Source organism: Megalops cyprinoides, chromosome 16 (genome assembly GCF_013368585.1).
Source record: "Megalops cyprinoides isolate fMegCyp1 chromosome 16, fMegCyp1.pri, whole genome shotgun sequence".
Classification (NCBI taxonomy): Eukaryota; Metazoa; Chordata; class Actinopteri; order Elopiformes; family Megalopidae; genus Megalops; species Megalops cyprinoides.
The window spans coordinates 28,688,563-28,716,124 of record NC_050598.1 but is presented as its reverse complement, the minus strand read 5'-3'; the positions used below and the strand labels follow the sequence as shown (position 1 = coordinate 28,716,124).

Below are 27,562 nucleotides of genomic sequence, written 5' to 3'. Positions count from 1 at the left end.
GAATGCTGTGCGCATGTCAGTCAAGTGGATTTCTGGTTAAAACCAGAGGATGGATCTCAAACGATTAAATGAATTTCACGACTACTTAGAACTTTGCTTTTCTTTATGATATATATTTTTTCACAAAGGAGAAACATACATTTCCTGCTATGTATGCGTACAAGAATTGAAGAAATTCTCCTACAAATGCTAAAGGAGAAAATACACCTTCCCCACTTCTTCAGGTAATCACAATCCTTGTTTATTCTACAGTAATGTAGATCTTTATTCTATGCACATTTTATACTTACCTTTGGGACTGCCTAGGTAACACTTAACATTTGTAACTCAAAGTTAAGTACAAACTGCAGTATATTATAGTTATATTGAATTGAGGCCATTTTTGTAGTTTTATATTTTGCATTGGAATCAAAGACCAGTGTAAGTTTGGACAGGCAGCCAATGCAGTTCGTGATATTTAACAACAAAACAATGGCAAACCAAACGTGAACCCTATCAGTGAAGATTCGGTTGGATTCTCTCCCACTGGCTTTCTCTTCAAAGCAAGGCTCCAAAGAAATCAGTCGTTCCCTCCAGCTGGGCTAAGTCACAGATCGGATTGGGGAAAAAATCATGAGGGTCCGCAACCCCAATCAGATGGTTGAACATGCTGATGAGAGGAGAGGAGAGTGTATGAGCCTTCTGTGAAGTACTAATGCACACAGGCACCATAGATGTCCTGAAAATCACAGTCATAGCTCTTTAAAAAAAAAAAAAAAAACATGCACGCACACGCTGAAGGGGTTCACTGATCAAAAATAATCAGCAGCTACAGTGAAGGGGGACACACACAAACACACACACATTCCTGCGCTTCTTGCTACTGTCTCATAAACGCACACCTTGACGTACCTAAGAGCCATCCATCCTGTCTCGGCGGTGTAGTACATGGTAGTCATGGGCACACAGGCGATCTCGGTGAAGGTGGTCATGTACTTGGCTGCAGGAGCAGAAGACAGACAAACCTAAGCCTGAAACACAGCTCCATTGTAGCCATAACAACAAAAATTTAGTCATCGTGAGAATCGGAGCTTTGCGTGCAGATGAGAAGTCCCACCACAGAGAGAAGCAGCGCAATTAGAAGAAGGGGACAGTAATAGAACCAGTACGTGACTTTGTAAGCCTTGGAATTAAGATCTATACATAAACACCTTGGCTCACGCCAGTAAGGAAACAATAAGCTGGGTATTACTGCCAGTAAAAATCATAGCTATCCCCTGGAGTGATGATGTACACTACAATTGACTCTCTGATACGAGGACTTGTATGGCGTGTCAGACCAGACTCAATTTCATAGCACCCCACTCAGGTAGCGTGACAGGTATGCTTGCAGTCAGCCTACACATGCTTTTGATTATGTAAAAATTGAAATGTTTCCTAGGACAAAGGCTTCATGGAGCTGACATGACAGCAGGTTTGTGGAATATTTCCATCACCTCACCCTCAAATAAATACTCCCATGTCATTACATTTACATTACTGGCATTTAACAGACACTCTTATCCAGATTGACTTACATTGGTTACAGTTTTTTTTTTTTTTTAAAACAATGTTATTTATTTATACAGCTGGATATTGCTGAGGCAATTGTGGATACCTTGCTCAAGGGTACAGCAGCAGCGGCACAGCAGGGAATTAAACTGGCAACCTTTCAGTTACAAGTCCTGCTCCGTAACCACTGTGCTACACTGCCACCCCCATCGCCCTTACTTTGTGTCTCTGGGTCCTCTGCAATCCAGGTATTGACCAGTACACCCTGCCCGTACCCAGAGGAGCTTCCCACCACCACCTGGCCCATCAGAGCAGCATCCTTAGGGACTTCCATGGGGTGGAAGGGAGTCTTCAGTGCCCTCTTGGTACAGGTGAAGGTAAGCCAGTTGATTTCATATGAGACACCCTCAGGAAAACAGAAGAAGGGAGAAGTGTTTAACTTGAAATTACACAGACAGATTTAGTATGTGTCATTGTCTGTATTAACGTGTGTGTGTGTGCGTGTGTGTGCGTGTGTGTGTGTGTGTGTGTGTGTGTGTGTGTGTGTGTACATGCCACAGTTCTGAATAATTTTTCGTGTGGTGCAGAGGAGCGGAGCCGTGTCGGTGCGGTCATAATTGTCATATATTACGTTACATTGTTGTCATTTAGCAGACGCTCTTATCCAGAGCGGTTTACATAGGTTATAGATGTTAGATGTTATCCTTTTATAATGCTGGATGTTTTACTGAGGCAAATTGGGGGTTAACTACCTTGCTCAAGGGAAAAGAAGCAACGCTACAGCAGCGGGGACTCGAACCAGCAAACGAGCCCTGCCCCCTCACAGGTTCAGTATGACCTGGGTTATTCCATTACGTTTAAAAACATTTCTATACGCGCATATTTTTGTAGAGGGTTCAGTTACACAAATCTTTATAAGATAGATAAGTAAAATCTGTTTATTTATTTATTTAGCAGACGCTTTTATCCAAAGCGACGAACAAAAGTGCATACAGTAAGTATAGCGACAGTACGGGGACAGGATGTGTACAGTTCCACAATGAGACAGTAGTTCTCAGCTGAGAGCAAGGTCTGTTTGAGGACACAGTAGTGTACTATCTGATTTGTACAACTACAGCGTATAGGGCAACTAATACGATACACCTTCAAACTTCAAACAGCAAACTTCAACAACTTCAAACAGCGCAACTCCTACAAAGATATATTAAAAATACAGATTGAAATGAGTTTGGATTAATTAAAAAAGACCTACTGCGTTTTAACCGTGCAACTGCCTTAAAAGGGAAATACAAATGATCAGCGGATAAATATTAGAATTTCAGTATAAACCGCGCAGTTTGTGTTACCTCGTTAAACAGCATCAGGACGTCCTTGCTGTACGTCCCACTTTGATCGTATCCAAACCAGCTGAATCTGATCCTCCTCCCGTAAGCATCGTAGCTGTATTTCCCGACCGAAGCCACCGTCCCGTTAGGACCAGCCTGCAAGAGAGAGTGAACATTATCACCCGGCGTGTCCAAATGCACACCACTATTACTGAAAACTGAAAACACATGTTTCCTCACAGTATATGACGGCCCTCTACTGATATAATGAAACAGATTGCCGTTGATGACAGAAAGATATTACACAGTGAATTTATGTACTGTGTTGGAAAACACGTAGAAACTCACCATACTGAAGTCCCCAACAAGCAGCGGTGGTGACACTGAAAGTTTCGTTAGGAAAAAAGATTCACTACGTACAGGTGATACATTTTTCGATATTCATAAAATATCGAGTTGAACTACAACTTGCAGTGTAGTTCAACTCTAATTTGTGCAACACACATATTTTCTATAGTCACACATAAACGCTGAAAAAATTGCCCAGACATACTTAAATCACTGAAATATTACGTTAGCGATCAAGAATCGAATTTAACACTGCTTGTGGATATCCTGAAATGCACATTCCTTCAACTAACTTCAACTGTTCAAGAAACACATTGAAAATCATTTCCATTCTCTCTCTCTTACTGCAAGGTTTAGGTCTCTGAGCCCAGGTGGTCACGGCCAGGCACAGACAGACGAAAGCTACGGAGAGAACCTGCATGGTGTCAGCCAGAGTCAGAACTGCCCCTCAGGAACCTAATAGTGGTGTGGTAGACCTTCAGTTGTGACCAGTGCTTATATACTTTGAAGCTCTGGGCTGATGAAAATTTTAGAAAAAGACCCAAGTTTTTTTTTTTTTTTTTTTTTTTTTACTGTTAAAGATAAGAATATTTGGCCTTGACCCAGGCCTTGAAGAATAACACTTTCTTACCCAAAGCAGCATTTGTTGTTCTTGCTTGTTAAAGCCATGCCAATATTACCATAAAGCAGTAGCTGTTGGCCTGTTCAATTATTTTTATTGACCCACAATTAGTAGGAAAAGATGCAAAATATCTGTTAAATCTAGAACATAGAATGCTAATAATATAGTTTACCTCAGATCTTGTTAAGTATGCTATGACTACGTTCAACTCAGTTACCCCATCCAGAATTGATTCTGCACATCCCATTTCATTGTTTCTGCTTTCTGGGATGTGATTCACTAACAGGTGATTTTTTGCGTCTGCGTGTGTGTGTGTATGTTTGTGTGTGTGAGCATTTCATTCATGGATGTCTGGCCACAGCTGAAGGTGTTTGTCTCATTGTGCCTGCCAATAAAACATCAACATGTGTCACAGTGCTGAATTAGCACTCTATCATTGTGTTGTTGTGATTGTGGAAATTATATTTACAATTTTAACTTGGCAAATACAGATACTTGGACTACTGAGTGCTGACACTGATACACTCACTCTCCATTTCTTAATATTTCACTGCTGTATACAGACTGTCTCCAGGACATTTACATAACTTGTGCAATCAATGGAAATTTGTCCATGTGTCAATACTCAAATTTGCACATGTGTCTGGTGCTTGTATAAGAGCTAATATGTAATCTCATTGTTTTATATGGCAGATGCTCTTACCCAGAATAACTAAGGCTAAAATAGCAGGATACATTCAATAACATCACAGGGGCATGAACAACTAAAAATATGAATAAAAAAGGGAATAGACCTCAAATTGAAAAAGAACTGAAAGCAAAGAACAGTTAAGAAAAACATCATTGCTAAAAGCACACTTCATTATTCTTAACAAAATTTAGAGCTTAGCAATGATCAAAACATGAACATGCAAGTATACTTTATTACTGTAAACACAATTTTAACCATACATTTTGCATAGTAGTATGTGTGTGTGTGAGAGAGAGAGAGACACACCTGCTTCCTCTCTCACACACCTCACAGATTCGATATCAGTTTCCTAAAACATGTTTGCAAGGTTACTACAACAGATGGAAAGTCTCTCTGTGTCCCCCCCCCCCCCCCCCACTCACCCAAAAAAAAAAAAAGACAGAAAGAAAAAAAAAAAAAGAAACATGCACACCATCATCTCTGGCTGTGCGGATATTACAAGCATTTTGTGTGAAATAAATTGACACATCAGACAATGAGGAGGTGAACAATTATTTCTCTTAAATTACTATCAGGGTTACTGGAGTTGTCATCATTTTAAGATATTTGGAAATCTCTGAAGTTTTTAATGGTGTTACTTTTATGCCCTGGTTTGAAATACAAGAGTACATTCCTTCAGACTCTTTCAAACTCTACAGACTATTACTTCTAAATGGCAGGCACTGTTTGCTCAAAATTGTAATTTGCAGTTTAAAATAGTGCATAGAATATCTTACAATTTACACAGCACACATCATAAATATTAAGTATATTTTATACTATATCGTATTTCACAAAATTTCACTGAAATGTACCTTGTATGCTGCAAATGGAAAGGGCCAAAAGGGGACATCTTTTTTCACATCACAGTCCTGTCCTAAGCTTTTGACGTTCTAGGAGTCGGTCATAGGTGTCGTTTCCCTTTTGTGTTGGCTTTCATAAACCGCCCAAGTCTTATTTTCTGTCTCCAGGGGAATTAGTATGGTGGTAATGTCATTCAAAGAAAGTCCTGTGAGCTAGCAGTAATGTCTGAAAGACTGCTGTTGTGTTGCAGTTGGTTGAAAATATTGTGAACCTCTATTAACTTTAGAGTGGAGTAGAGAAGTGGCAAGCTTTACTTCATAGCTACTTTACAATATTAAATAAAGACCTGGTCATGATTTACGTGTATGAAAACAATTAAAGGAACAAATGTCGTATATGATGCTGCTCAATGAGCATTGCAGCTCGTGGCAAACAGTTTTTCGAGGCAAAACACAGGGGAGGACCGCCACCCGTACTCCTCCTCAATGTACTTGCTTCATAATGCCACTAGGTGGGGGTGTTGAGGTAACTGTTTTAAGGTTTCGTGAAATTCATGCATTTTTTTTTTTTTTTACAAACCGATATGATGTATTTAGAAATAATTAAGGAGGACGCTCCTACCCCTGTTGCCTAGGACAGACCTCCACTGAGGTTGCACATATGTGTGGGGGAATGTGTGTTTGTTTATGCGTGTACATGCTGTGTGTTTGTACTGTGTTTGTTATGTATTGTGCATCACACGTGAGCACACGGTCTCGTTTAACTTTGACTTAAAAATGCTAAGTAAGGGATGCGACTGGTCGTATTTAAATTTGACATTTAAATGAGGGTGTTTAAGTTTCATATTAGAAAATATGTGTGTAATAAATAATTGTGTTTTGTGTTACATTTGGCCCTCTATATTATAAGCATTTTATATAGCTGCATGAAAAAAAAAAACTAGAGACAAGTTGAGCATGACTATGAGCCATTCTTTAAATGAAATGCTTCACTGATGCTTTCCGGTTGAACCTGATTTGGCTGAACGGACTTATTATTATTCCAGAATGAAACACATGTGGGAGCGCTAACAGCTGGTGGATGGGAGGCATAACAGAGCACGTGTGTAACACAGAGAAGGCACCTGCTGTCTCACTGGGCCTGTCCATGTGACCCGGCAATGGCCGCTCAGGTGAGCAAAGGCCGTCTGTGCCATGACTCATCCTGCAGCGCGCGGCAATTAAAACATCTTCAGCAGGGGGCGGAGTTAAAGAATGACTGTGGGTAACACCTGCATCCCATCCCGATGCCAGAAATGAGCTCAGAGAGAGAGAGAGAGAGAGAGAGAGAGAGAGAGAGAGGAAAAAAAGAGAAAAACATCGCTATCTAGTGGCTACAAGCAGCATTTTCCATTTACTGAAAGCAGCCAGAGGAGGCAGGGCCGTAGAGAGGAGCCTGCGCTTTCCCACGCTCACTCACCCATTGAGTTTTTCCCCAATAATGGCATTTTACCTCCATGGGCTAAAAAGGCCAGTCTTGTTTTTTCTTCCTTGCTTTTCCATTCAAGTTTGTTATCTGTGCTGTGCTGTGGTTCTCTGCGAGTACCACAGCACAGCACAGCACAGTTGAGTACCACAGCACAGCACAGCTGAGTACCACAGCACAGCACAGCTGAGTACCACAGCACAGCACAGCTCAACACAACACAGCTGATTATCACAGCACAGCACAGCACAACTGAGTACCACAGCACAGCACAGCTGAGTACCACAGCACAGCACAGCACAGCTGAGTACCACAGCACAGCACAGACAGCACAGCTGAGTACCACAGCACAGCACAGACAGCACAGCACAGCACAGCTGATTATCACAGCATCGCACAGCTGAGTACCGCAGCATTGCACAGCTGAGTATCACAGCAGCCGCACAGTCACACACTAACTTTTTGCGAGATATTTCCCTGTGTTTCACACACAGATCCAAGCGGCAGTCCCACAGAAGGAACCTACCGAGAGATTGTGAATTTCAAGCAGAATTTATGGACACAAGGGAATGACCACAACCGCAAGCAGAGACAACATAAATCTCCACAGATGCATCTGACCAATAGAGTCGTTAATCTCAATTAGAATAAGACAGGAGGATATTCGCAAGCCATTTGGAGATCACACGGCAGGGTGGGGGGGGCGCGTTCGCCTGAGGTCAGCGTAGCGCAGAGTCGGCAGTCCCGTTGAGAACGTCCTCCTCCACACAATCTCATCCGGTGGCCGGTATTTATGGCCTCCCCGGGAGCAAACTGCTCATTTAAGCAGCCCGGGCCTGCGTTTCTCCTACACGCTTTAAAGTGCACCTTCAATACTTCTGTCAGCATGTTAACACCCTGCTACACTCGTCTTCAGTGTCAAGGACACAAGAATCAGATCACCCATACCGCCCTAAAACCCCAAGGACCTGTGAGACATGAGGATCCAAAACTCTGAATGCATGAGAAGGCCAAGGCAAGAATCAACAGCCCTGAACACACTACATTTACAAATCACTCGACTGTCTGCATAGAGCTCCGTGGCCCCTTACAAGTGTACTTTATGCTAAATTCCTATCAATGCACAGCAGGGGGCAGTCATGTACCAGCTGTTGAATTGATAACCAATCAGCTGACAGTGAGGAGATCTGAGCTGAATTGGTAACCAATCAGCTGAGTGAGGACATCTGAGTGTTGCAGTTTGGTAGTGAGGTCACGAGTCAGTGAATGAATGAATACCTTCACACTGCTCATGTACGCAGCTGTTGGTGTTATATGCATTTTGAGGGCTATCCTGGGTTTTTGGATATTTGATGTCAATCAGGAATGAATATTGTTCCTCATTTAATGGTGGCCAAATTGGTTTTAAGTAGATATGGTAGCTACATTATTTGCTATGTTGTTGCTATGCCTATTATCAGTGATCACCTGCCCAAATCCACTGGATTGCATCCTCTCACAAGCAGCAAAACCTTGTGTGGTGATCTCAGGGAGGTTTGGTCACAAGGGGTCTGAAACAGAGAACCCTGAGAGGGCAATGCCAGAGTGCAACTGGTCAGGAAAACACAAGATGGCCAACCCAAATATTCATCCCAAGAAATTACAGTTTTCTGGCAGTCAACCCTCATCAACCCTGACATCTGGTAATGGGTAAAGGAGGAGCTAGTGAGTTTTTTTCAGTGCCATCTCACTGAACATGCTACATGTGATGGTGAATGACATCAAGCTAGGGAGATAGTGAGAAAAGTTTTTTTAAGGGCAGTGGGGCATTTGTCCAATTTCACTGCCTTTTTCCATAACTGTCTAGGACTGAGATATTTGCATGGGGTTTTGAGGCAAGTGGAGACCCTGTGCTGGGTGTCCTGAGTGACAATATTGCACTTCATAATAAGGTTTCATTAATTCACCATTAAACAAAACATTAGTAGAGCATTAATATTTATTAATGGTCTGAGTATTCACTTTGTGATGTCAGTGTCATTGCTAGAATTATTTAATTGTTCTATGGTATTCAGTCCTACAGTAAACACTACTCAACCCTGATTAATTACTAATGAGCGTTCATCGAGAAAACAGCGTTCCTTCAGCAGTGCCTATTCTAAACTTATTTATAACAGGTGAGCGCTGTCTACTTCTGGAAAGGAACAGGTAAATTTATAAAATACATTATGATTGCATAATATAATGATAAATTAATCAGACCCAAATACATTGTTGGATATTATTATTTGGACATGGTGTTGGTCTTTTCTTTTGTGTCAGTGAAATTTTTAAATGGAAAATATTTTACAGTTTAGTGAGTGGTAAGGATGAGAAACTCTTAATTCCTGCAGATGGCGCTGTTTCAGCCATCGCAGCCCGTCTCTTGCAAGATCGTGTCTTTTCTTTTCTCCGCATCACACTAAACCTCAGAAGCTGTTTACACGCATAAAATTCAGTGGATTTTTTTTCAAAATGACCGAAAATATATTAAACATGCTTACATGTGTAATGTACAAAATATACCTATGCAGAAGGATGTTTTGTACCCATTTTGATCTCTGAAATAGCTAAATATATAAAGTGTACATATGTGATGTGCAGACACACAGAAATGGATTTGAAAATGCACACTATGGTGAACTTACACAGAAGATCATGCAAAATAATTTGCTCTTACACTAGCAATTGAAAAACATGGCCATACCAAAATATTTGATATTCTGTAACCTTATTAATTCAAATCACTAAATAGCTAAATACAGCTGTAACACACCAAAAATGGGATGTCACCTGGAATGAAACAGCACCTGGAACACAACAGGAGGCGAGAAACACACCTGGAACATAAGCACAGAGTCAGACACTCACCTGGAACATAATAGCACTGGGACACACAACTGAAATATAAGAGCTCTGAGACACATACCTGGGACAGAGCAGGACTGAGACACACGCATGGAACTCCGGGAGTGTTACGGAGCTGCAGTCACATGTTCTACATGCATCTTCCCCCAAGCCAGCTGTCACCATGGTAACATGATGAACGAGAGTGCCCGCGGTCTGTGTCCTGCAGCAGGTGACAATTCACAAGGTGGTGTTTGCTGGTTTCGCTGAGGGCTTACCTTGTTTGTGAATAACGATGTCACCTTGTGGACGAAGAGTCGTCCCTTCCTGAACGCGTGAGCGAGCGAACATGCTGAGGTCGTGGAAGAACGTAGAGCTGCTCTTGCTTTTGAGCAGCTGGAATGACTCCAGCAACGGCCAAACAATGAGCTAGGCAGCATCCATTTGTTCAGTTCTATGAATGTTCCATGGTCCTCAAAAACCCACGACACCAAGAGCACCGAGAACAACACTGACATGAGTTTTTTTTTTTTTTTTTTTTTGGGAAATATGAAATAACATGAAACAGATCCAGTTGACGGTATGAGGCTGATCTTTCAAATCTACCAAATCAGATCTATCAAAAACAGCTCACACAAAAGTCAGAGAAGACATAGGAAGCCCTACATCAGACTTGCCAGCTAGAATGTATCAACAGCAAGACAAAATCATGATACATTAACTGAGCCTGACAGAACTCCAAAAACATATAAAGTTTTCTTTTTTGCAGTTCTGTCATATATATATATATATATATATTATCTATATAGTTGTAGGTATGGAAAACCCCTATGAACAAGCTTGATAGTGTGCAGTATCCCTGAAGTTCCAAACACAGGATGGAGAACTAAAATGGAGGGATACAGCTGAGCAGCTGGGGTGCAGAGAAGGGGGGTGCATCTGTCGGTGATGCTGAACTGGCCATGCACCCGTGACAGCTGACTCCAGCTTCACAAACGAGGTTCTGACCTCTGGCTTCATTAACGAGGCCAGCACCGATTGTACTCTGCTGACAGCGCTTCAGAGGCTGGTGTGAGGATCTCCTGGGAACGTTTCTGTTATATTTCGAACACGGCGGGGGGGAGGGGGTGTGTGGAGTGGCACGGGGTGGGGGGAGGGGGGTGTTAAGACCAGTTCTGCGCCTTAGGCGTGCCACAATCAATCACGATATTGTGTATCAGGATACTGTGATATTACAATGTGGGTTGTGATTTTGAGAGGAAGTGTCGAGGTATATCTTCACATCAAAGGGTAACACCCACACTGTTAAGCTCCAAGTACTGCACTGCTTACAACTTTTTGACCATTATTTGTGTTTCCATGGTCCAACGTGTTTGTGTTCATCTTTGTATCATGATAGGGATTGTATCGCGGCCAAAGTCTGAAGATAGGGATCACATATACACTCCATAGAGCTACTTTCCCCTTCAGAAAAAGAAGTTCATAACTTTTCTGAAACTGTAGAAATGCAAAACGTGGTTAGCTCTCTCTCTCTCTGTCTATATATATATATATATATATATATATATATATATATATATACACACTCACACACACACACAATGGAATATAAATGAAGCTTTTTAATGATGTGGTGGATTCACAGAAGGGCGATCAAAGGAAGCAGAAATGTGGTAATAACCTGGATATTAGAACCTCCATAAATAGTCACAATACAAGGAGAAGGCTTCTTCTAGTGTCTATTTACAGAGGTGCAGCTCTGAGCCGAGTCATGTCGTATACCACAGCAAAGCTAATTAGTGCAGTGCAGTGCTGCGAATACATCGTCTTGTACGTGTTTATACTTGTTTGCACATGCACATATGCATAAGCTAGACCATAAGAAATGTTTGGGTATTAGGCTCTGATACTTGAATCTCTCAGAAAGTTCTTTTGAAATTGTTCAGTGCAGTTCCTTTTGCAAAATTGATTACATGTAATTACTGTGACCTTGGTACTGTGTAAACATTCTAAACTTAGTCTGTGGCAATACATGCAGCAATATTCCTTTACGCATAGTGAACGAACTTGCCCTGGCTAACTGAAAAGCCTTAGTGAAGACAGACTGTAAGCGTCAGGACAGCCTCAGGGAGAAACGACTTGGCCTAAGATGGGACCAGGGAAGAGGCTCTATGCTACGTTAGCGGAGAGGTGAGGGACACTCCGGCAGTCTCATCACTCGCCCGTCTGAAACTGAGATTACGCTGGATGAGCCAAGCTTTAATGAACAGAAGACTTAAAGCACTCATTTGTGGGGGGCATTCATGAGAGACCAGGTCTGCGAACAAATGTATGAATCACCTGCAAGCACCTTGAAGTGCTGCCTTCAGCAGTGCCTCCTACTCAGCTACTGACTCCATTCTAAGAGATATGACTCACTGATTATAGTGCAATATCACTCTCTGTGCCAGAAACCAATGGCAGGCACATTCATTCCCTGATTAATATTAGATACTTTCATAAATAATAAAATACACGATAATGAGAGTAACATAAGAATGAGAAGTTGAAATGTTGTGTAAGGTAGATGGCTGGTAGTCATGGCTGCGTCATGGTCTTTGCTAATATTCACCCATTCAGTTCAAACTGACCAACCAAATGCAAAGCTAAAGCAGGAGATACAGAACAACCAAGCTGACAGCTGGTAAACTTGGCTGTACATGTGGAAACAAAGCAACTGTTTTTGATTTTCTAACGGACTCGCCTAATATCATATGGGCAAGTCTGCAAGTCGGATTCATTTCAGAAAACAGACTCTCTTTGTAACTGAGAATGGAATTGAAACTGAAATTTAATAGTCAATTATTCCATAATTGTCTCAGCATTTTTTGTTCAGTTGCCTTTCCATTTCCTCTTCCTTGTAATAGTTTTGACACTAGTGATCATTGTGTTCATTTTTAGTGGTTAATTTGCTACCATTTCCATGATGTAAGTAGCAAAGCAATTTGTGGCAAGGATTTTCATCACTGTTAAAACACATACATAATAAATAAAACAATAGTGTATGTATATGTAATGATTTACATTTAAGACTATGAAGTAAAAGGGTTGTAACATGTAAGCTGTAAGACCAAAAGAAATGATAGTAAGCACAGCCTATACAATACATCTTACCTCTTATAACACACAGCATACATGTTACATATACTGTAATTTACTAAAATACTAGATAATATAACTAACACTTTCATTATGGAATGTCATATACTCATAGTGTCATACATACTGTGAAGTATAAAGAAACATTCCTCTAGTTTAAAAAATACTGGAACTCTAAAACATTGCTATAAACATTGTATGGGCACAGATACATGTTCCATACACACAGAAAACTGTATCTATGAAAGCATAAAAATGTCACTTTAAAATATATGCACTATATTAAAACATTGTGCTTATATTTAGATGATTGATTCTTCCATACATACCGTTTATGTTTATGTTATATTTATGATGTTTATGTTTTTTTCGATGCTGATGCCTGTGGTGTCAGCATCAAGTGTGGTAATCTTAACTGGATGCTACTTGCCAAGGGGCACGGCCCTTTCTCAGCTTTTAAAATAATATTCCCCAGGACTCGCTTAACAATGTGTTTGACCTTGCTAATAAGCGTGGAGCAGCTGTGGTGAAGCTGCAGCCGCACAATGCAAAAATCGGTCTCAACACTTCAATTACTGAGGAAGTTCTTTTCCCCTGAAACTTCGGGCTGATAGAGCAGCTGTCGTGTGTCTGATTAGACAACAAACCCCGGAAGTTAACGTGTTGAAATGTTTAAGACATTTTAATGCAGGATCAGGTTTGGTAAAGGACTGTATAACCAGGGTAGGAACACCTTGGCTTTGCATACATGTACAATCGATCTATGTGCTCGTCTCTTTCCCTATCTGGGCATTCATTGAAAGTGAAACACAGGTGAGCCTTCCGGCCAGAAGCGATACGGTGGATATTTAATTGGGGGTTAAATTGCTGTATTTCCATAACCGTACATCACGGAGTTACGAGGAGACAGCGGGGTATGAACATTGTCGTAAGAATGTCCTCCTCTTTCTGAGCTGTGCTCGGAATGTATCGGTTTACTCCGGGTTGATAAGATGATCCATACAGAGTAATGCAGAACACATGTTTCAGACTGGAGCGTGTGATCTCCAGAGAGAACGAGGCAGAACGTGAAGCAGATAGCGATCAGGGTTATCCAGGGGAAAGAAGCGTGTCAGGGATGATGGAGTCCAGGTGACACCAAACACCCCCACCCCCACCCACCACCACACACACCATACTGCCGTCTCTCTCTGATTATAATGCTGCCCCTCCCACCCCACCCCACACACATGCTGTACTGATGTGCTGTACTGCCCCACACACACTACTCTGTGGCTAACCTCTTTACCTCTGTCTCCCTCTCTCTCTCTCTCTCTCTCTCTCTCTCTCTTTCACACACACACGCACACACCCACACATACACACACACACACACACACAAGCAATTCTAGCTAATCTCTCTCACCATCTTTCTGTATCTTTCTCTCACACTCACACACACACACACACAATACAACAGCATACAGGTCATTTGGAAGTACGAAATGTACAAGAATAGAAATACATTTTTCACACAGTTGTATAAATATTTGCCTTTGACAGAGACTTTGTTTAGACAGAAATATCGTGACCAGTTGGCAGATGTCAGTGACTCCTCTGTTCCAGGCTTGGAGAGCAGATGCTGCTTTTCAAAGCTCATTCACTTGGAGGTCATTCACGAGGTCCTTCATCACAGTCTCAGTGTGCCCCTTTCCTCTGTCAGAACTAACACTACTGCCGTCTTCACACCAGGTGGGTGGGGCATGTAAGGTCACGTGACCCACCGTTTTGTCGGTACTTGAGAGCTGCATGACATATCTGTTTTGGACCTCCTTGTCCCACTGGTTTTAGGTCGTAGGTCAAATGAGGTGACCAGTGGGCCAGGCCTCAGATCAGCAAGACACCTGTGAACCTCCCTGCACCTCTCACTCCTCCTGCTCGTTATTTCTCTTTCCTTTTTACCCGTCCTCCACTTCCAGATTGCACTTTTCCCAGTTTAAAGTTATCTTACTCTAAGTAGTGGCCCTAAGACCTGTTTTCTGTAGTGTTTTCTAAACGCAAGAGATGTTTTTATTACATTTCACTCCATGGACACTTTTTCCAAGTAGGAACAGTGAAAGAAGGCTCATATGAAGCTCAGAATCTTACCTTAAAACTGGTATTATTGTTTTTTTTTAATTGTTTTTCGCAATGAATACGCATTCATGTTTAAATCAGCATTTCCCTTCCGATCTCCAACCTTCTCATCAGCATAAAATGCCATGTTTCTTTTGTTATAATCACAATTCTTCAGATGCAAAAGATTGGTAATGTGACCACTCTAGATGCAGTTAAGCCAAGTGGGAATCATTTGCTGTTCTTTCTTAAATTGACAAACTTCTTAATCAGGAAAAGTTAATGGTAATATTTCAAGCTGGTGGGCCTCCACTGACCTAGAAATATACAGAAATATTTTGAAGAGCATTTAGAGTCAAAGTTTTTTTTTTACAATATATAAACAGAGAGATGAACAGTGGAGACACAGTGCTTCCTTTGTCTGTATAAGCCATACATCAGATTATCGCAAAAATTTCACCCAGAAGATAACTGAACCAGAGGAAGGACCACAGCCTAGTCAAACTGGACTACAGCCTGATCAAGCTGTAAACTCCACTATACTACAGATCATATTTTGAGGGCAGCCTTTCAAAAAAATTGAACTAATGTTCAAATTGATCTAATGTCTCAGTTCTAGAGGTTGGATTTAAACAATTTCAGAGTAATTTTCATCCTTCTACAGGTAAGTAGCCCCTTTCAGTTACACTATATGGACAAAAGTATTTGGCCACACCTGTTTTTCAGGGTTTGGGCTAGGTCCCTTATCTCCAGTGAAGGGCAATCTTAATGCTTCAGCATACCACGAGATTTTGGACAATGCTATGCTTCCAACTTTGTGGCAACAGTTTGGGGAAGGCCCTTTTATATTGCAACATGACTGTGCCCCAGTGCACAAAGCAAGGACTATAAAGACATGGTTTGATGAGTTTGGTGTGGAAGAACTTGACTGGCCCGCACAACCCTGACCTCAACCCCATCGTGCACCTTTGGGATGAACTGGAATGGAGATTGCGAGCCAGGCCTTCTCGTCCAACATCAGTGCCTGACCTCATAAATGCTCTTCAGAATGAATGGGCATAAATCCCACAGAAACACTCCAAGAAGCCCTCCAAGAAGAGTGGAAGCTGTTATAGCTGCAAAAGGGGGACCAACTCCATATTTAAGTATATGTATTTGAATACAATGTCATTACAATGTAATGGTCAGGCGTCCGAATACTTTTGTCCATGTTTCTTGAGGCAAAATCAACACTGCTGCCGTGAGGGTGTCTCATCAGCATCTGACCGCAGGCTACTGCAGAGGCTAACACATGTGAAAAAGGCTGGGGAATAGCACACTAATAGCAGACTTTGCTCATATTACTCTCCCAAAGACTCCCATCATCCCCTTATACTCGTGGATAAAAGTACAAATGACCTCTGACGGCATGCATGTATTTCAGCATGCTTCTACCAGATTCCAGCAAAGCTTTCAGGTATAGGGAAACTGTTTCATTCCTAGCATTTACCCAATATGTGCACTGTTTTATGGATGAGATGTCCATATCCCGGGCAAATTTCAGTAATTATTATTGTATACCTCCAACATTGTGAAACCTGTTTGCTCAGCAGGAGAGCGCACTGAAGATGTTGTGGGAAAGTATCTTTCAAAAAGGCCCTGCAGGAATGCATCACCTGGTATCCATATCTGCCTTGTACCTGAACCTTCATTAAGCAGCTTTAACCTCTCAAATGCCCTGGGGCTGGCACTGTGGCCAGTAAACTCTGCCCTCTCTTCTCTCCATCTCTCTCTGTGTATCACTTTCTCTCTCTCTGTCTCTGTCTCTCTCTCTCACTCCCTTCCCCTCTCTCGCTCTCCCTCTCTTCTGCTCTCTCTCTGTCTCTCTCTCACCCTCCCACTCTTCTCTCTGTCTCATCTACCTCCTTCTCACTTCTCCTCTCACCTTGCAGCAGGAATCCACTTTACCTGCAGATCTACCCGGCATGAGAGAAACCAGTGGTGGTGCACTTTGAACACAATCCAAAGCATGACTCTCCTAGTCAGTGAGGGAATGTTCCACCCACCAAGACAAACAGACATGGAATGGGGTACTGTAAACATGGGCGGCCTCCCCCTTCAACAGGTTAATATTCACACCTTACATCTTGACACACCACAGCCTGGATGCAGCGTTTTCCTTTCTTCAAGGTCTTCCTTTGAGTGACAGCAACACCTGCAGGCGTCTGCAAGAGAACAGTCACATGACCACAACTCTGTGAAGTCACATGACACGCAACATTCTTTGAGGGCATTTCTGGGGGGGGAAAAGATCTACAGAGATGACGACATTATGTTAAAATGGTATGAATAAAGATTTATTTTTTATATGAACAGGTGGTTTGATTTTTTTTTTTACAAGTATTTATGACAAAACTCGCAAAATTTCTAGCATATTCCAAGTATGGAAATGAAAAAAAGGGATTTATTGCTGAATGTTAAATTAAAAACACTTTCACCAAGTGGAATACGTTTCATTTGATTTTACCATGCACCCATCTATCTGGACCTCAGGGACATGCAGGAGGGAGGTGCTCAAAAGTTCAAGCAAGGAGGGAAAAAAAATCAGAAGAAAGAAACCCGCTGGACAAAAGTGGAAGAAATTCTAATGGGGGCAATTTCACATTTAAACTAACTAGAGAAGCGCACTCCCTTTGACTTTCAGTATTCAAATGACTCATTTACAAAATTAGGTGAAAACAAAAAAAACCTGAGCAAACAAACAACAGAAAGGAATTCAGATTCTGAACAGTGAAAGAAAATGTTTCTTTTTTTACCTAATATACTTATAAAACTGTGCCTTTGATAAAGCTATATGTTTTAATTTAATCTTTAATAGTCTTCTGAATAAACCAACAGCTGTCTTTATAACGGACTGAATTGAAAACAGGTTACGATACGTGTTTTTGAGTAGTTGCTATCGTAGATCTCCTTAACCTGCACTGTATAAAAAAACCGCAATGCCAAAATATGCTCGTCCTAGAGTTCTGATAGATCTGAAACAAACATCTTTGAAGTTTTATTTTCCTTTTTTTTTGTGATTGGACGGATGGTTTAATTCAGCTAATCTCTATATGCTTTTTAATTGATAACCACTGGAAACTGGTCAACGTGGAAATTATTAATAGTGAAAAAAGCAATCTGGTCGACACCTGAAATACACTCATACATGGACCATCCCTTTTCACTCTCAGGCTGGCAAATACATATCAATACATTAAAATGCATCAGTTAATGAAGCTCAGGTGCTTTAATCAACAAAATAAGGGAGAAAATATGCAAATATGAAATGGAAAAAATGCAGAAAAAAGTTGCCTTACTGTTTCAATAATAATAATAATAATAATAATAATAATAATAATAATAATAAATGTTTATTGGACTGTTCATGGGATGATTTGTCTGAAAAGAAAAGGGCTAGCATTCAAAACACAATGCAAATCATCAGTGAGGGGACCTCACATGTTGAACCATCACGGTCGTCACACTTCACACAAAACAACGTCATCGGACAGTTCCTACACCACACAATGTTTTGCATATTTTGGCATTTTTTGTTTGTTTGTTTAACCTCTCTAGTATTTCACAGCTAGTGTCAGTCTCGCCCTCCGTGTCTCTCTGGCTTTCTCTCTGGCGTTCTCTCTGGCGACGCGGGATGAAACTAAGAGTGAGTGTGTGGAGAGGTATGCGTCAGGGTGGGGGATGCAGAGTGTGCTCTGGAATCGTGCCATTCCTGGTTCGATCCAACGATTATGTGAAAGTCCTGAGACACCATGCGGCCCTTAGCTGGAGCTGCAGGAACAGGGGGTGGGGGATGGGGAGGGTGAGGTTGGGTTGGGGGGGGTGGGTTTGGGGAGGTGGTCCACTCGGGCCAGAATCAGACCCAGGCAGGATTATATGTCCCCTCTGGTAGCTCCCTGGCCCCTGACTATTCCTGAAACAGGGTTACAGTGCAACAGAGCTTTTTTTTTCTTACCACTTATACACCTAGTCTTCATACTTTCCCCCCAGCGCTCACAGGAAAGCTCATTTGTGACAAACCCAGTCTTGACAGCTACTATGATACACACACACACACGTGTGGATGCACACACACGAGCACACACACACACGCACACGCACACACACACCCCGTCCTCAGAAGCCTCTGGTTCGAACGCCCTGAACTCGTTTGTGTGTGGGTACCTTCAAGACGTGCCAGGCTGACTGCACACCTGCACTCCTCTGAAAATTACAGGGACCACTTGCAAGAACAGGTAGCACATGAAAAAGAGAATGCATGGGTTTGTTGGCGTGACTCAGCATAAAGAGCTCTCTCCATAGGGAGGAGACAGACCCACGTTTGCATCTGTCAGTGTCCTGTAGAGAAAGAAAACATTAAACATGTCTGAGAATCATATTTATGTAAACATACACCTTATGCAGAAGTGGTTTATATTGCATGAAGAGAGGGTAATATCACAGTTCAAATGGGGGAGATCCCAAACAACAAAAAAAAAATAAAAGGAAGAAGAAACGTGTATAAAAATGAGGAGTCCATATAAGAAAGGCTACAAAAAACTCAACTGGACCTCTGGCATCGGCATACAGCAAAAGGCACCACAATATTATTCTCATTTTTTTTAAGTTGTGAAAAAATTGGCACATCTTTCTTTTTAATGCTGTAAATCAAAGTTTACATATAAATAGTATTCCCTATAAAAAAGTCTTTGCTGTTAGCTAGTAGACAACTTTTGCTAAAATGAAAATAAATATTTCATTTGTTTAGAATATCTGTCTGTTATATAAAATAAAAATATTTCTTATAGGTGCAGGTCTATAGCATATTGTTTGTCGGGAGGTTGGTTTTTTTTTGTTTTGTTGTTTTTTGTTGTTTTTTTTAAAGGGGTGCATTGTCTGGTTTGGAGCGCGAGTGGGCCAGTCTGGTCTGTGTGTTCCCGCGCGCCCCGTGCCGGCCCGATGACGGCTGGTAAGTCCGACTGTCCACCGGCCTGTAGATGGTGGCAGGCTCCGCGTTCATGTTCTGCATACTGAGAAAGGGCGTGCTCTCCCCATGCTCCTCCCCCTCCGAATCGCTGTCCGACAGGCAGCTCTGGGAGCTGTAGTCCCGCGCCGCCTGGCCCCGCGGCGACACGTGCCCGTTGAGCCGGGACCGCCGCCAGCGCCGCCCGCCGCCGGACGCGCTTCTCTTTGGTTGCTCCAGCGAGGAGAGGTACTCCTGCGTGGTCTCGTACTCCTCGTCGTCGGCCAGCCGGTAGGGGCTGGACGGGAGGCTGCCGGTGCTGTCGTTCAGGTAGGTGCGGTGCTGCAGCGGCTGCTGCTGGCGGTACGGCTCCTGCCGCTGTATGTCCTGCAGCGGCACCTGGTAGCGGCGGAGCAGCGGCTGGTCGTCCTCCAGGTAGAAGGGCATGTGGGCCGCGGGCGGCAGGGACATGGCGTGGCTGGCGTTGGGAGACGTGATCTGGAAGGTAGGCACCTGCGGGGGTAGTGAGTAATGGAAGTCCACGGGAGAGAGGCGGGCGGGGGTCGTCAGCGCCGACACATACCTGCGGGCAGAGGAGGGAGGAAGAGGAGGAGGAAGAGGAGAGGGAGGAGGAGGAGCAGGGGGGAGGAGGGAGGAAGATGAGGAAGAAGAGGAAAACGAGGGATAGGGGAGGAAGGGGGGTGGAATCACGCAAAAAAAGAAACAACAGTTGAGTCTCACCAGACCCCCTGCGGGGAATGACGCTGATCGCCCCAGACTTCAGTCGGCCGGGGACTGGGCGTCTCTCTGAGGCGCACATCGTGAGGTGTGTGGGCAGGCCTTGTGCTGTGGGTGCGCTGTGTTGTGTGTATGTGTGTGTGAGTGTGTGACTATGGGAGGGAACGGTCGCTGCCGGGAGTCCATCTCTGCCCCTCCCCTTGGACTCCGCTTTGGCTTGTGTCTTGCTGTGTCCTGCCGTGCTCCGACTGTGTGTGTGCTCGTGTCAGAGTTCCCATGATCCCTCCCTTTTGCCCCACCTGTTCTATGGCACTGCGGGAATTTGAGTGTGCGCATTAAAAACATGGAATTCGAAAGGTTCAATAGCAAATCTGAAACAACAAGAATAAAGAAAGATAAATCTAGAGAGAATCCTTGCTTCTTTTCAGAATCGTTAACTAACAAATAAGAAATGCTGGATGCTTCTATCCTGTAACAGATTCCTCACTTACATTGTGTATCACTACAACCTACACAACGTTGCTAGTTTCAGACTGGATACTTTGCCGTGTGGCTGCTCTTCAGCAAGTATGCCATCTAAAAGTCTAACCTTTTTTCCCTAACCCCTCAAATTTTAACTGCTACTCCACAAAAAAATACTGAGCTCTGACATCTCAGCAACCAATGAATAGAAATACCTCTCTGCTTCTTTTCATTGTGATAGACCGAGGCAACGGCCTGGTGATCACCAAGGTCCCGACCGAGTCTGCAGCCACGTCTACATCCAGACGCCTCTGCGCACAGAAATTGGATCCTGCTCGGGCCTCCCACCAGCGGGCACAAGGAGGAAACCGAACATCTAACGAGAACAACAGCTCAATTAGCCCTGGGAGTTCGGAGCTAAGCGCAAGCGAAACCCGACCGCACCCGGAGGATGCAGAGTCGGGCTCGTTACGCTCAGAAGAGACACACTTGAACTGTTCCTGTTGACTTAATGAGTCCCACCAGGAGTAAACCCTGACATCCGCGGCTGCTCAAACGCAGAACGCAATCTCCCCCTCACCCCCCCCCCCCCCTCCGACCCCCACCCCACCCCCGTTAACGGCTACAGAGGCTTCCTCCCTGATGGTAACTACAGCTGGCCGGCCCTTCCGTCCACCAGAGGCCTGACTGCTCTCGACTCGACCGGCCTATCAGGAAGTCCCGCTCCCACAGCCCCATGGGAACGTTGCCCTCGACCCTCCTCCTCTCTTGCCCCGCACTTGCCTCCCCTCTTTTGCTATTAAACCTTTCGAACCCCTCTCTCCGGCAGGCTCCGGTGGGGGAGGCCGAGGGAGGGAAGCGTGCGTCTTTAAGGCGCACACCCGGCGACGCGGCGCAGTGCCACAGCGGCCCGACGCGGGGGCGTCCCACCTGTCGCTGTGCGGAGAGTCCCCCAGCGAGTCGAAGGAGTCCCTGTACTGCATGGTGGGGTGGTGGGGCTCAGTAATGCCACAGTGTGCCGCACGCCTGGCTCGCGCCTCCATGCACGCAGGACTGTTGCATTTACTGGTCCCCACCGAGGACGACATCATGCCCGAGTGGGAGTCTGAAATCACACTCTCCGTCCTGTCCAAGCTCCACGTGCGGTCCTCGTGTCTGCACAGGGGGGGAAAGCAAGAGCGCCATGACATTCATGCCCGCCGCCCCCCCCCCCCCCCCCCCCCGCCTCCTCCTCCTCCACACACAGACAGACGCAGACGCGTGCCCCCACAGACGTCCCGTCCCCCTCCAAAACACGCCCCGACGTAACCCCCCCCCCCGGAGCTTTGGAGGGGGAGGGGAGGTTGTGGTGCAAATAGTAACCAAGACCAAGATAACATACACATACAAAAACAAAACAAAACAAAAATCTCTGCAGTTTTATAATAGCAGCACTGTGAAACGAATGAATGTCCTCCACTGGTAAATAGCACATGTCTGCCTAGTGTTCTGGGGGAGAGGGGAGACCTCTCTGAGTCTGGATCCAAAAAGCGCTGCAGCACAGTCAAGCTGTAACGATGTCCAGATGGGGTCACATGACATGGTCACGTGACACTGATGTCACTCCTTCCCAGCAAAGGCTCGAGAACGAGAAACAGGAGAGGCTAAGAGATGTGAAGCCCTAACGCTGACCTGCTCACACTCTGGAAGCAGCTTTTGATTGTCACGCATGATGAAGTGTTTCAGTTCAAATAAAGGTCAGTCATACACAGTTCATCGTTATTTTAATGTTCAGCTAATGTGGTCATATTACCTTTGTGTTTTTCCTCATTCAACTATTCAACTATAATTGCAGTGAGATCTGGTTACATAAAGTCATTGTGATGTTGGTAAAATGCCCAGTCAAGGTATCTTGCATTTACATAAACTGATCTTTATATTCTAATCATGATCATGACATAGATCAATACTACAACATTAGACACTATGAAGTTTAAAGCAACAGTAGAAGCAAAAAAAAAAAAAAAAGAAAAAAAGATTTGCACTGTTTTTTTTTCCTTATTTGATCTGATGCATTTCTTAATCATGCAAAAACAAGTCGTCCAGGAAACCCATCAGCCAAAAAGCTGCGTTTTTAGCCTCCTCTGTTTCGGGCTTGGAAGCACGGACTGCTCCTTCCTCCAGCTCTGCAGTGCAGGGTCATGCAAAGTTTTGTGGCCGGCCTCCGTAATATTCCATGCCAAGATCTCCTCCCACGTAACCAAAGTTTAGGCCAGAGTATGGGGGGGAGGGGGGGGGGGGCGGTAAAAATTGAATGCAGATGGAGGGCTTTTTGATTAGAAGACATCAGAATGACAGCAGCAGGTGTAGCCTCCCTCTCCATAAAGCCACGGATATAAGAGGAGATGCTCCTAATTAAGGGCTTGTCCAGTGCTTTGTTGGCAAAAACCGAACAAAGTTACATTTGAAGTTACATTTGAACTTGAGACAAAAAAAAAACCGCTCAGTGCGCCCCTTTACAGATCTCTTTATGAAATTCGGGAGCACATATCGCAGCTGTGCATCAGCTAGTTAATTTAGTTTGAAAACTCTGTTGTTTTGCTTGCAAGCTTCTGCAGGACAGAGCTCTTGTGTGTCAAATGTCCCAGGCTCGCGCGAACCGTCTGCATCGTTCTTGACTGAAAAACGCGAGTTTGTCAACTCACGTACGTGTTCAAGGTAGGTGGTAATATGGGTGCAGGCTTTCCTCTGCAGACAACAAAAGGACAAAACGCACCATACTCTGCCACCCTTATCATGACTCTAAACTTGCCCGAAGTTGCTATGGAAACATCCAGGGTCTGTCCTGCATCAGCATCATAATTAATTGGTTGATTTCAGCAGCAGAGAAAGGGACCTGCACAGCCTCTGTCTTTGTGAACATCCTGGTAACACCCCTGAGGTTGTGTGGCTACACTGGTAGGTATGGCCACCTGCTGCCGGCGGCAAGACTGAGGTGGAGTTACCTTTGACCTGTTAAATGGGCGGAGTTATCTATGAATGGTGGAGTTTGACTGGAGTTGTGGAGGGGCCTGCCAAGTGGCATGGGATACATGACTTTGTGGAGGAGATATAACTGATGAGAGGGTGTGGTCAGCTTTGACTGGACGTGTCAGTGGAGATTCACGTGACTGGACATGTAGGCTGGAGTGTCCCGTGAGTGGAGGGGCGGGAGGAGTGAACGGAGGGGTGTGAGGGGCGGGGGGCGGGGTGGGTGGGGTTACCTGTGACTGGAAGAATGGGTTGCCGTTGATGAGTGGTGGGATCTGGAAGACGCTCGGCTACCGGTGAAGGAGGTCTCTGCCCCATGCCGTATCACTCGCTCAGTGGCTGGGACGTTCTTCGAGATATACTGCAACGACAAGAGCCACATTACATTACATTACATTATTGGCATTTAGGAGATGCTCTTATCTGGTGCGACTTCAGTTACAGGTCTTTACATGTTATCCGTTTATACAGCTGGATATTTACTGAGGCAGTTGGGGGTTACCTTGCCCAAGGGTACAACAGCAGTGCCACAGCGGGAAATCGAACCGGCAACATTTTGGTTACAAGCCCTGCTCCATAACCACTATGGAAATTGTGACACCGAGACAACACAAGCAGACAGGGTCCACCCCTCCCTCAGGAGACGTCATGAAAGGATCCAATGAAATTCAACACAAGAATCCCTCCTCTGTGGAGCCATGCTATGCATGGATGGTGGTGGTGTGGATTTGGAGGCGAATCTGACACTCTCACGCATGTGGCGGAGGTCGACTGTGGCATGGTGCTGCGGCAGAGTTTCAGGACTCAACGCTGTTTAATGAGATGCAGACTTGGAGCCATTGGCTAATTGGGGCTGAGTTTTGAATGGGGCTGGACAGTGTCCAGAGCGCTCTTGTATAGAAAACATCCAGACTGGCAGCGCTTCACCAGCAGAGACCGGACAAATGGGATTATGGCACTGCACAGGGAGAAGTAACATCAATATGGGGGCGGGGGGGGGGGAAGTGTATGTGTCTCCTGGAGCAAACATCAGGGGTCGATCTTGAGCAGTCTGTTTCCCATCTCTCTTTCAACCTCTCACTGTTTAAAAAAAGGGATAGAATCGGGGAAAAAATACATTCATGCACTTGTATGAAAAACTCACATCTACCATGGGGATCTCCTCCGGGCCCGGCCCTGGATGGTTGGGTCCGTTGGCCAGGTTGCGGTTGGGGTTGTCGGCGCACATGTTCTGGCGGAGGTGGTTATGCATTTTCTTCCTCTGTTTCCTGTGAAGGTGCCACACGGTTCAGGCTTGTTCTGTACATTTTGGTAGGAGGCACTAGCAAATCTGAATTCCTCTATTAATAAAATGCTCCAGGACCCCTTTTCCAGCTGTCTGCAAGAACCAGCCTTGTGCTGTTTACTGTAAGGGCATACATCTATATACTGTATTTCATCACTTTCATTTTCTGCAGTATGCCAATAAAGCACAGTCAAGGCAGTTGAGCAGCCTGAGCAGGGCTCGGATCCTTGGCTGAAGGCTGCAGTGCTGGACTGTGGGGTGTGGGGGGGCAGGCGGGCTTGGGCCCGCCCGGGGGACTTACTTGGTCTTGCAGTAGGCAACCACGCACACAATGCCCACCACCAGCAGAGCCACACAGATGCCAGTGATTGTCAGCACTCTCTTCTTGTAGAGCTCCTCGGCCTCTGCAAACGGGAACACACCAGGACTCTGTGTCAGTCCCCACCTCGCATGCTCCCCTGTGCAGTGACACCTGCTCTATAGCCCCTCCAATCCCACACAGTGACACCTGCTCTATAGCCCCTCCAATCCCACACAGTGATACCTGCACTATAGCCCCTCCAATCCCACACAGTGATACCTGCACTACAGCCCCTCCAATCCCACACAGTGATACCTGCACTATAGCCCCTCCAATCCCACACAGTGATACCTGCACTGTAGCTTCTGCATTCCCCATAGTCACCTGCAATATAGCGTCTCCATTCCTACATAGAATTCCTGTTCTATAACTCCTCTATAACGTCTTTATAACTTCTATATTTCCATTATAAAGGTACCTACTGCTTAGCTCCTCCACCCCCACATAGCGATACCTGTACTACAGCTCCTACACCCTGGCACAGTGATACCTACACTATCCCCCTTCAATTCCCATAGAGATACCTACATTGCGTGAATCTCACACAGTGATACATAAACCACCCCCTTCCGTTCCCGCTTACTGATACCCACACTATAGTTCCTCCGTTCCAACAGAGATACCTGCACTACATCCCCTTTCAGTGCCATATACTGATGCCTATGTGCAGTAACTGTGCAGTGATACCTGCATAATCCCCCCTCCCATCCTGCACTGTGATCACTGCCCCCACCCCCCCATCTGACATGCAATCTGATAGCTTTCTATACCTGCACACTCCCGGCTTCCACACCTCCGCACAGAAACATTCCCTCAGTCCCCCACCAAACGCGAGCGAGGACATTACACAAGATCAAATTCCAGAGAGGGGTTCAGATTTGGATTTGGCTGCACAAAGACCACAAGGAAGATAGGACAGGCCCCCTTCTGTTCTGTTTCCTTCCTCTACACCAATCTTCAGAGCCTGGTTTTCAGACTAAGCCCGTCAAAACGCAAATGTGACATTTAAGCGCGGGTGTTGTGCCCCAAACTGGGGCAAGCCACTGACAAACCGGCCAATGAGCAGCCACGCTGAGGCTTGGTTCTGTGCGACAGGTGGGAGTGGGGACCGGCGAGGCTCCTATCAGCATCTGATCTGAAGGTGTCTCGTGACTCTGAGATGCCACAGTGTTTGCAGTAGCCGTTAAGCCCCCCTCCCTGTTAGACACCACTGCATCTCTCTTTGTATTGCGCGGCGTTCTGGGGGGGGGGGGGGGGGGGGGGGGGGCTGTGGCGTGTGCTTCCGGGGTCAGGGCCATCCACCTTGCCCTCCCCCCTCCCTCCTGACCACAGCATGTCTCCCTTAACCTTTGCACTGCTGTGAATAGGCAAGTCCTCAAAACAATGGTAACAGATATGACACAAACTAAAATGAGACCACTGTTCTATCAGATATTGTCCTGTCCATTATAGGACAATAATTTTGCTCTGTCATTTAAATATGCATATCTTTTAAATAGCTTGATTTACAAATATTCTATCAGAAACAGAGTATTAAGTTTGAATTTAAACAAAAGTTGCTTTGACTGGAGAGTCGGACTGACTGACTGTGCCTGACCTTATCTTGTCTCTACTCAGCTTTTAATCTTGGTTTTTGGTTAACTTAGTGCAATTAATCTTCTAATTACATATAGTGCAGACAGGCGGTAAGAAAAATACAGATTTACTCTTTTTCTCACTCACAGACAATGTGATTGAGGTTTGAAAAAAATGCCTCCACCACACAGATGGGGGATCCACTTGTCTATTTGTGTCACAGATAGAGAT

At 44.6% G+C, this 27,562-nt stretch overlaps 2 protein-coding genes across 5 annotated transcripts in view; both read right to left on the bottom strand.

Moving 5' to 3' along the window:
- Positions 1–559: 559 nt before the first annotated feature.
- LOC118790665 (ependymin-1-like) lies at positions 560–6,856 on the bottom strand. The gene is made up of 5 exons (XM_036547657.1): positions 6,851–6,856; positions 2,877–3,011; positions 1,735–1,936; positions 892–979; positions 560–581 (listed from the first exon to the last, which is right to left on the bottom strand). Exons 1-5 carry the CDS (start codon positions 6,854–6,856, stop codon positions 560–562), a joined length of 453 nt encoding a protein of 150 aa, XP_036403550.1.
- An 11,413-nt stretch (positions 6,857–18,269) lies between these two features.
- The window catches only part of LOC118790756 (pro-neuregulin-2, membrane-bound isoform-like), a 94,754-nt gene continuing 85,461 nt past the window's right edge, over positions 18,270–27,562 (bottom strand). For 3 of the 4 annotated variants that reach the window (XM_036547759.1, XM_036547758.1, XM_036547762.1), the window contains 5 exons: positions 25,697–25,799; positions 25,255–25,378; positions 24,344–24,471; positions 22,032–22,256; positions 18,271–20,484 (listed from right to left, as the gene is read on the bottom strand). In XM_036547759.1, coding sequence (XP_036403652.1) covers positions 19,818–20,484; positions 22,032–22,256; positions 24,344–24,471; positions 25,255–25,378; positions 25,697–25,799 — 1,247 coding nt within the window. In that variant the 3' untranslated portion in view covers positions 18,271–19,817. Of the gene's footprint in view, positions 20,485–22,031; positions 22,257–24,343; positions 24,472–25,254; positions 25,379–25,696; positions 25,800–27,562 lie in introns of all 4 variants that reach the window. The other variant, XM_036547760.1, reaches the window with a different exon arrangement.

What these genes read in the sequence shown, in the direction of transcription:
- LOC118790665 (XM_036547657.1), bottom strand. An exon ending in TCCTGATGCTGTTTAACGAG is followed by an intron (nt 1,937 to 2,876) that starts GTAACACAAACT and finishes TGTTTTCCTGAG; the next exon opens with GGTGTCTCATATGAAATCAA. An exon ending in ACAAAGTAAGGGCGATGGGG is followed by an intron (nt 980 to 1,734) that starts GTGGCAGTGTAG and finishes CTGCTCCTGCAG; the next exon opens with CCAAGTACATGACCACCTTC.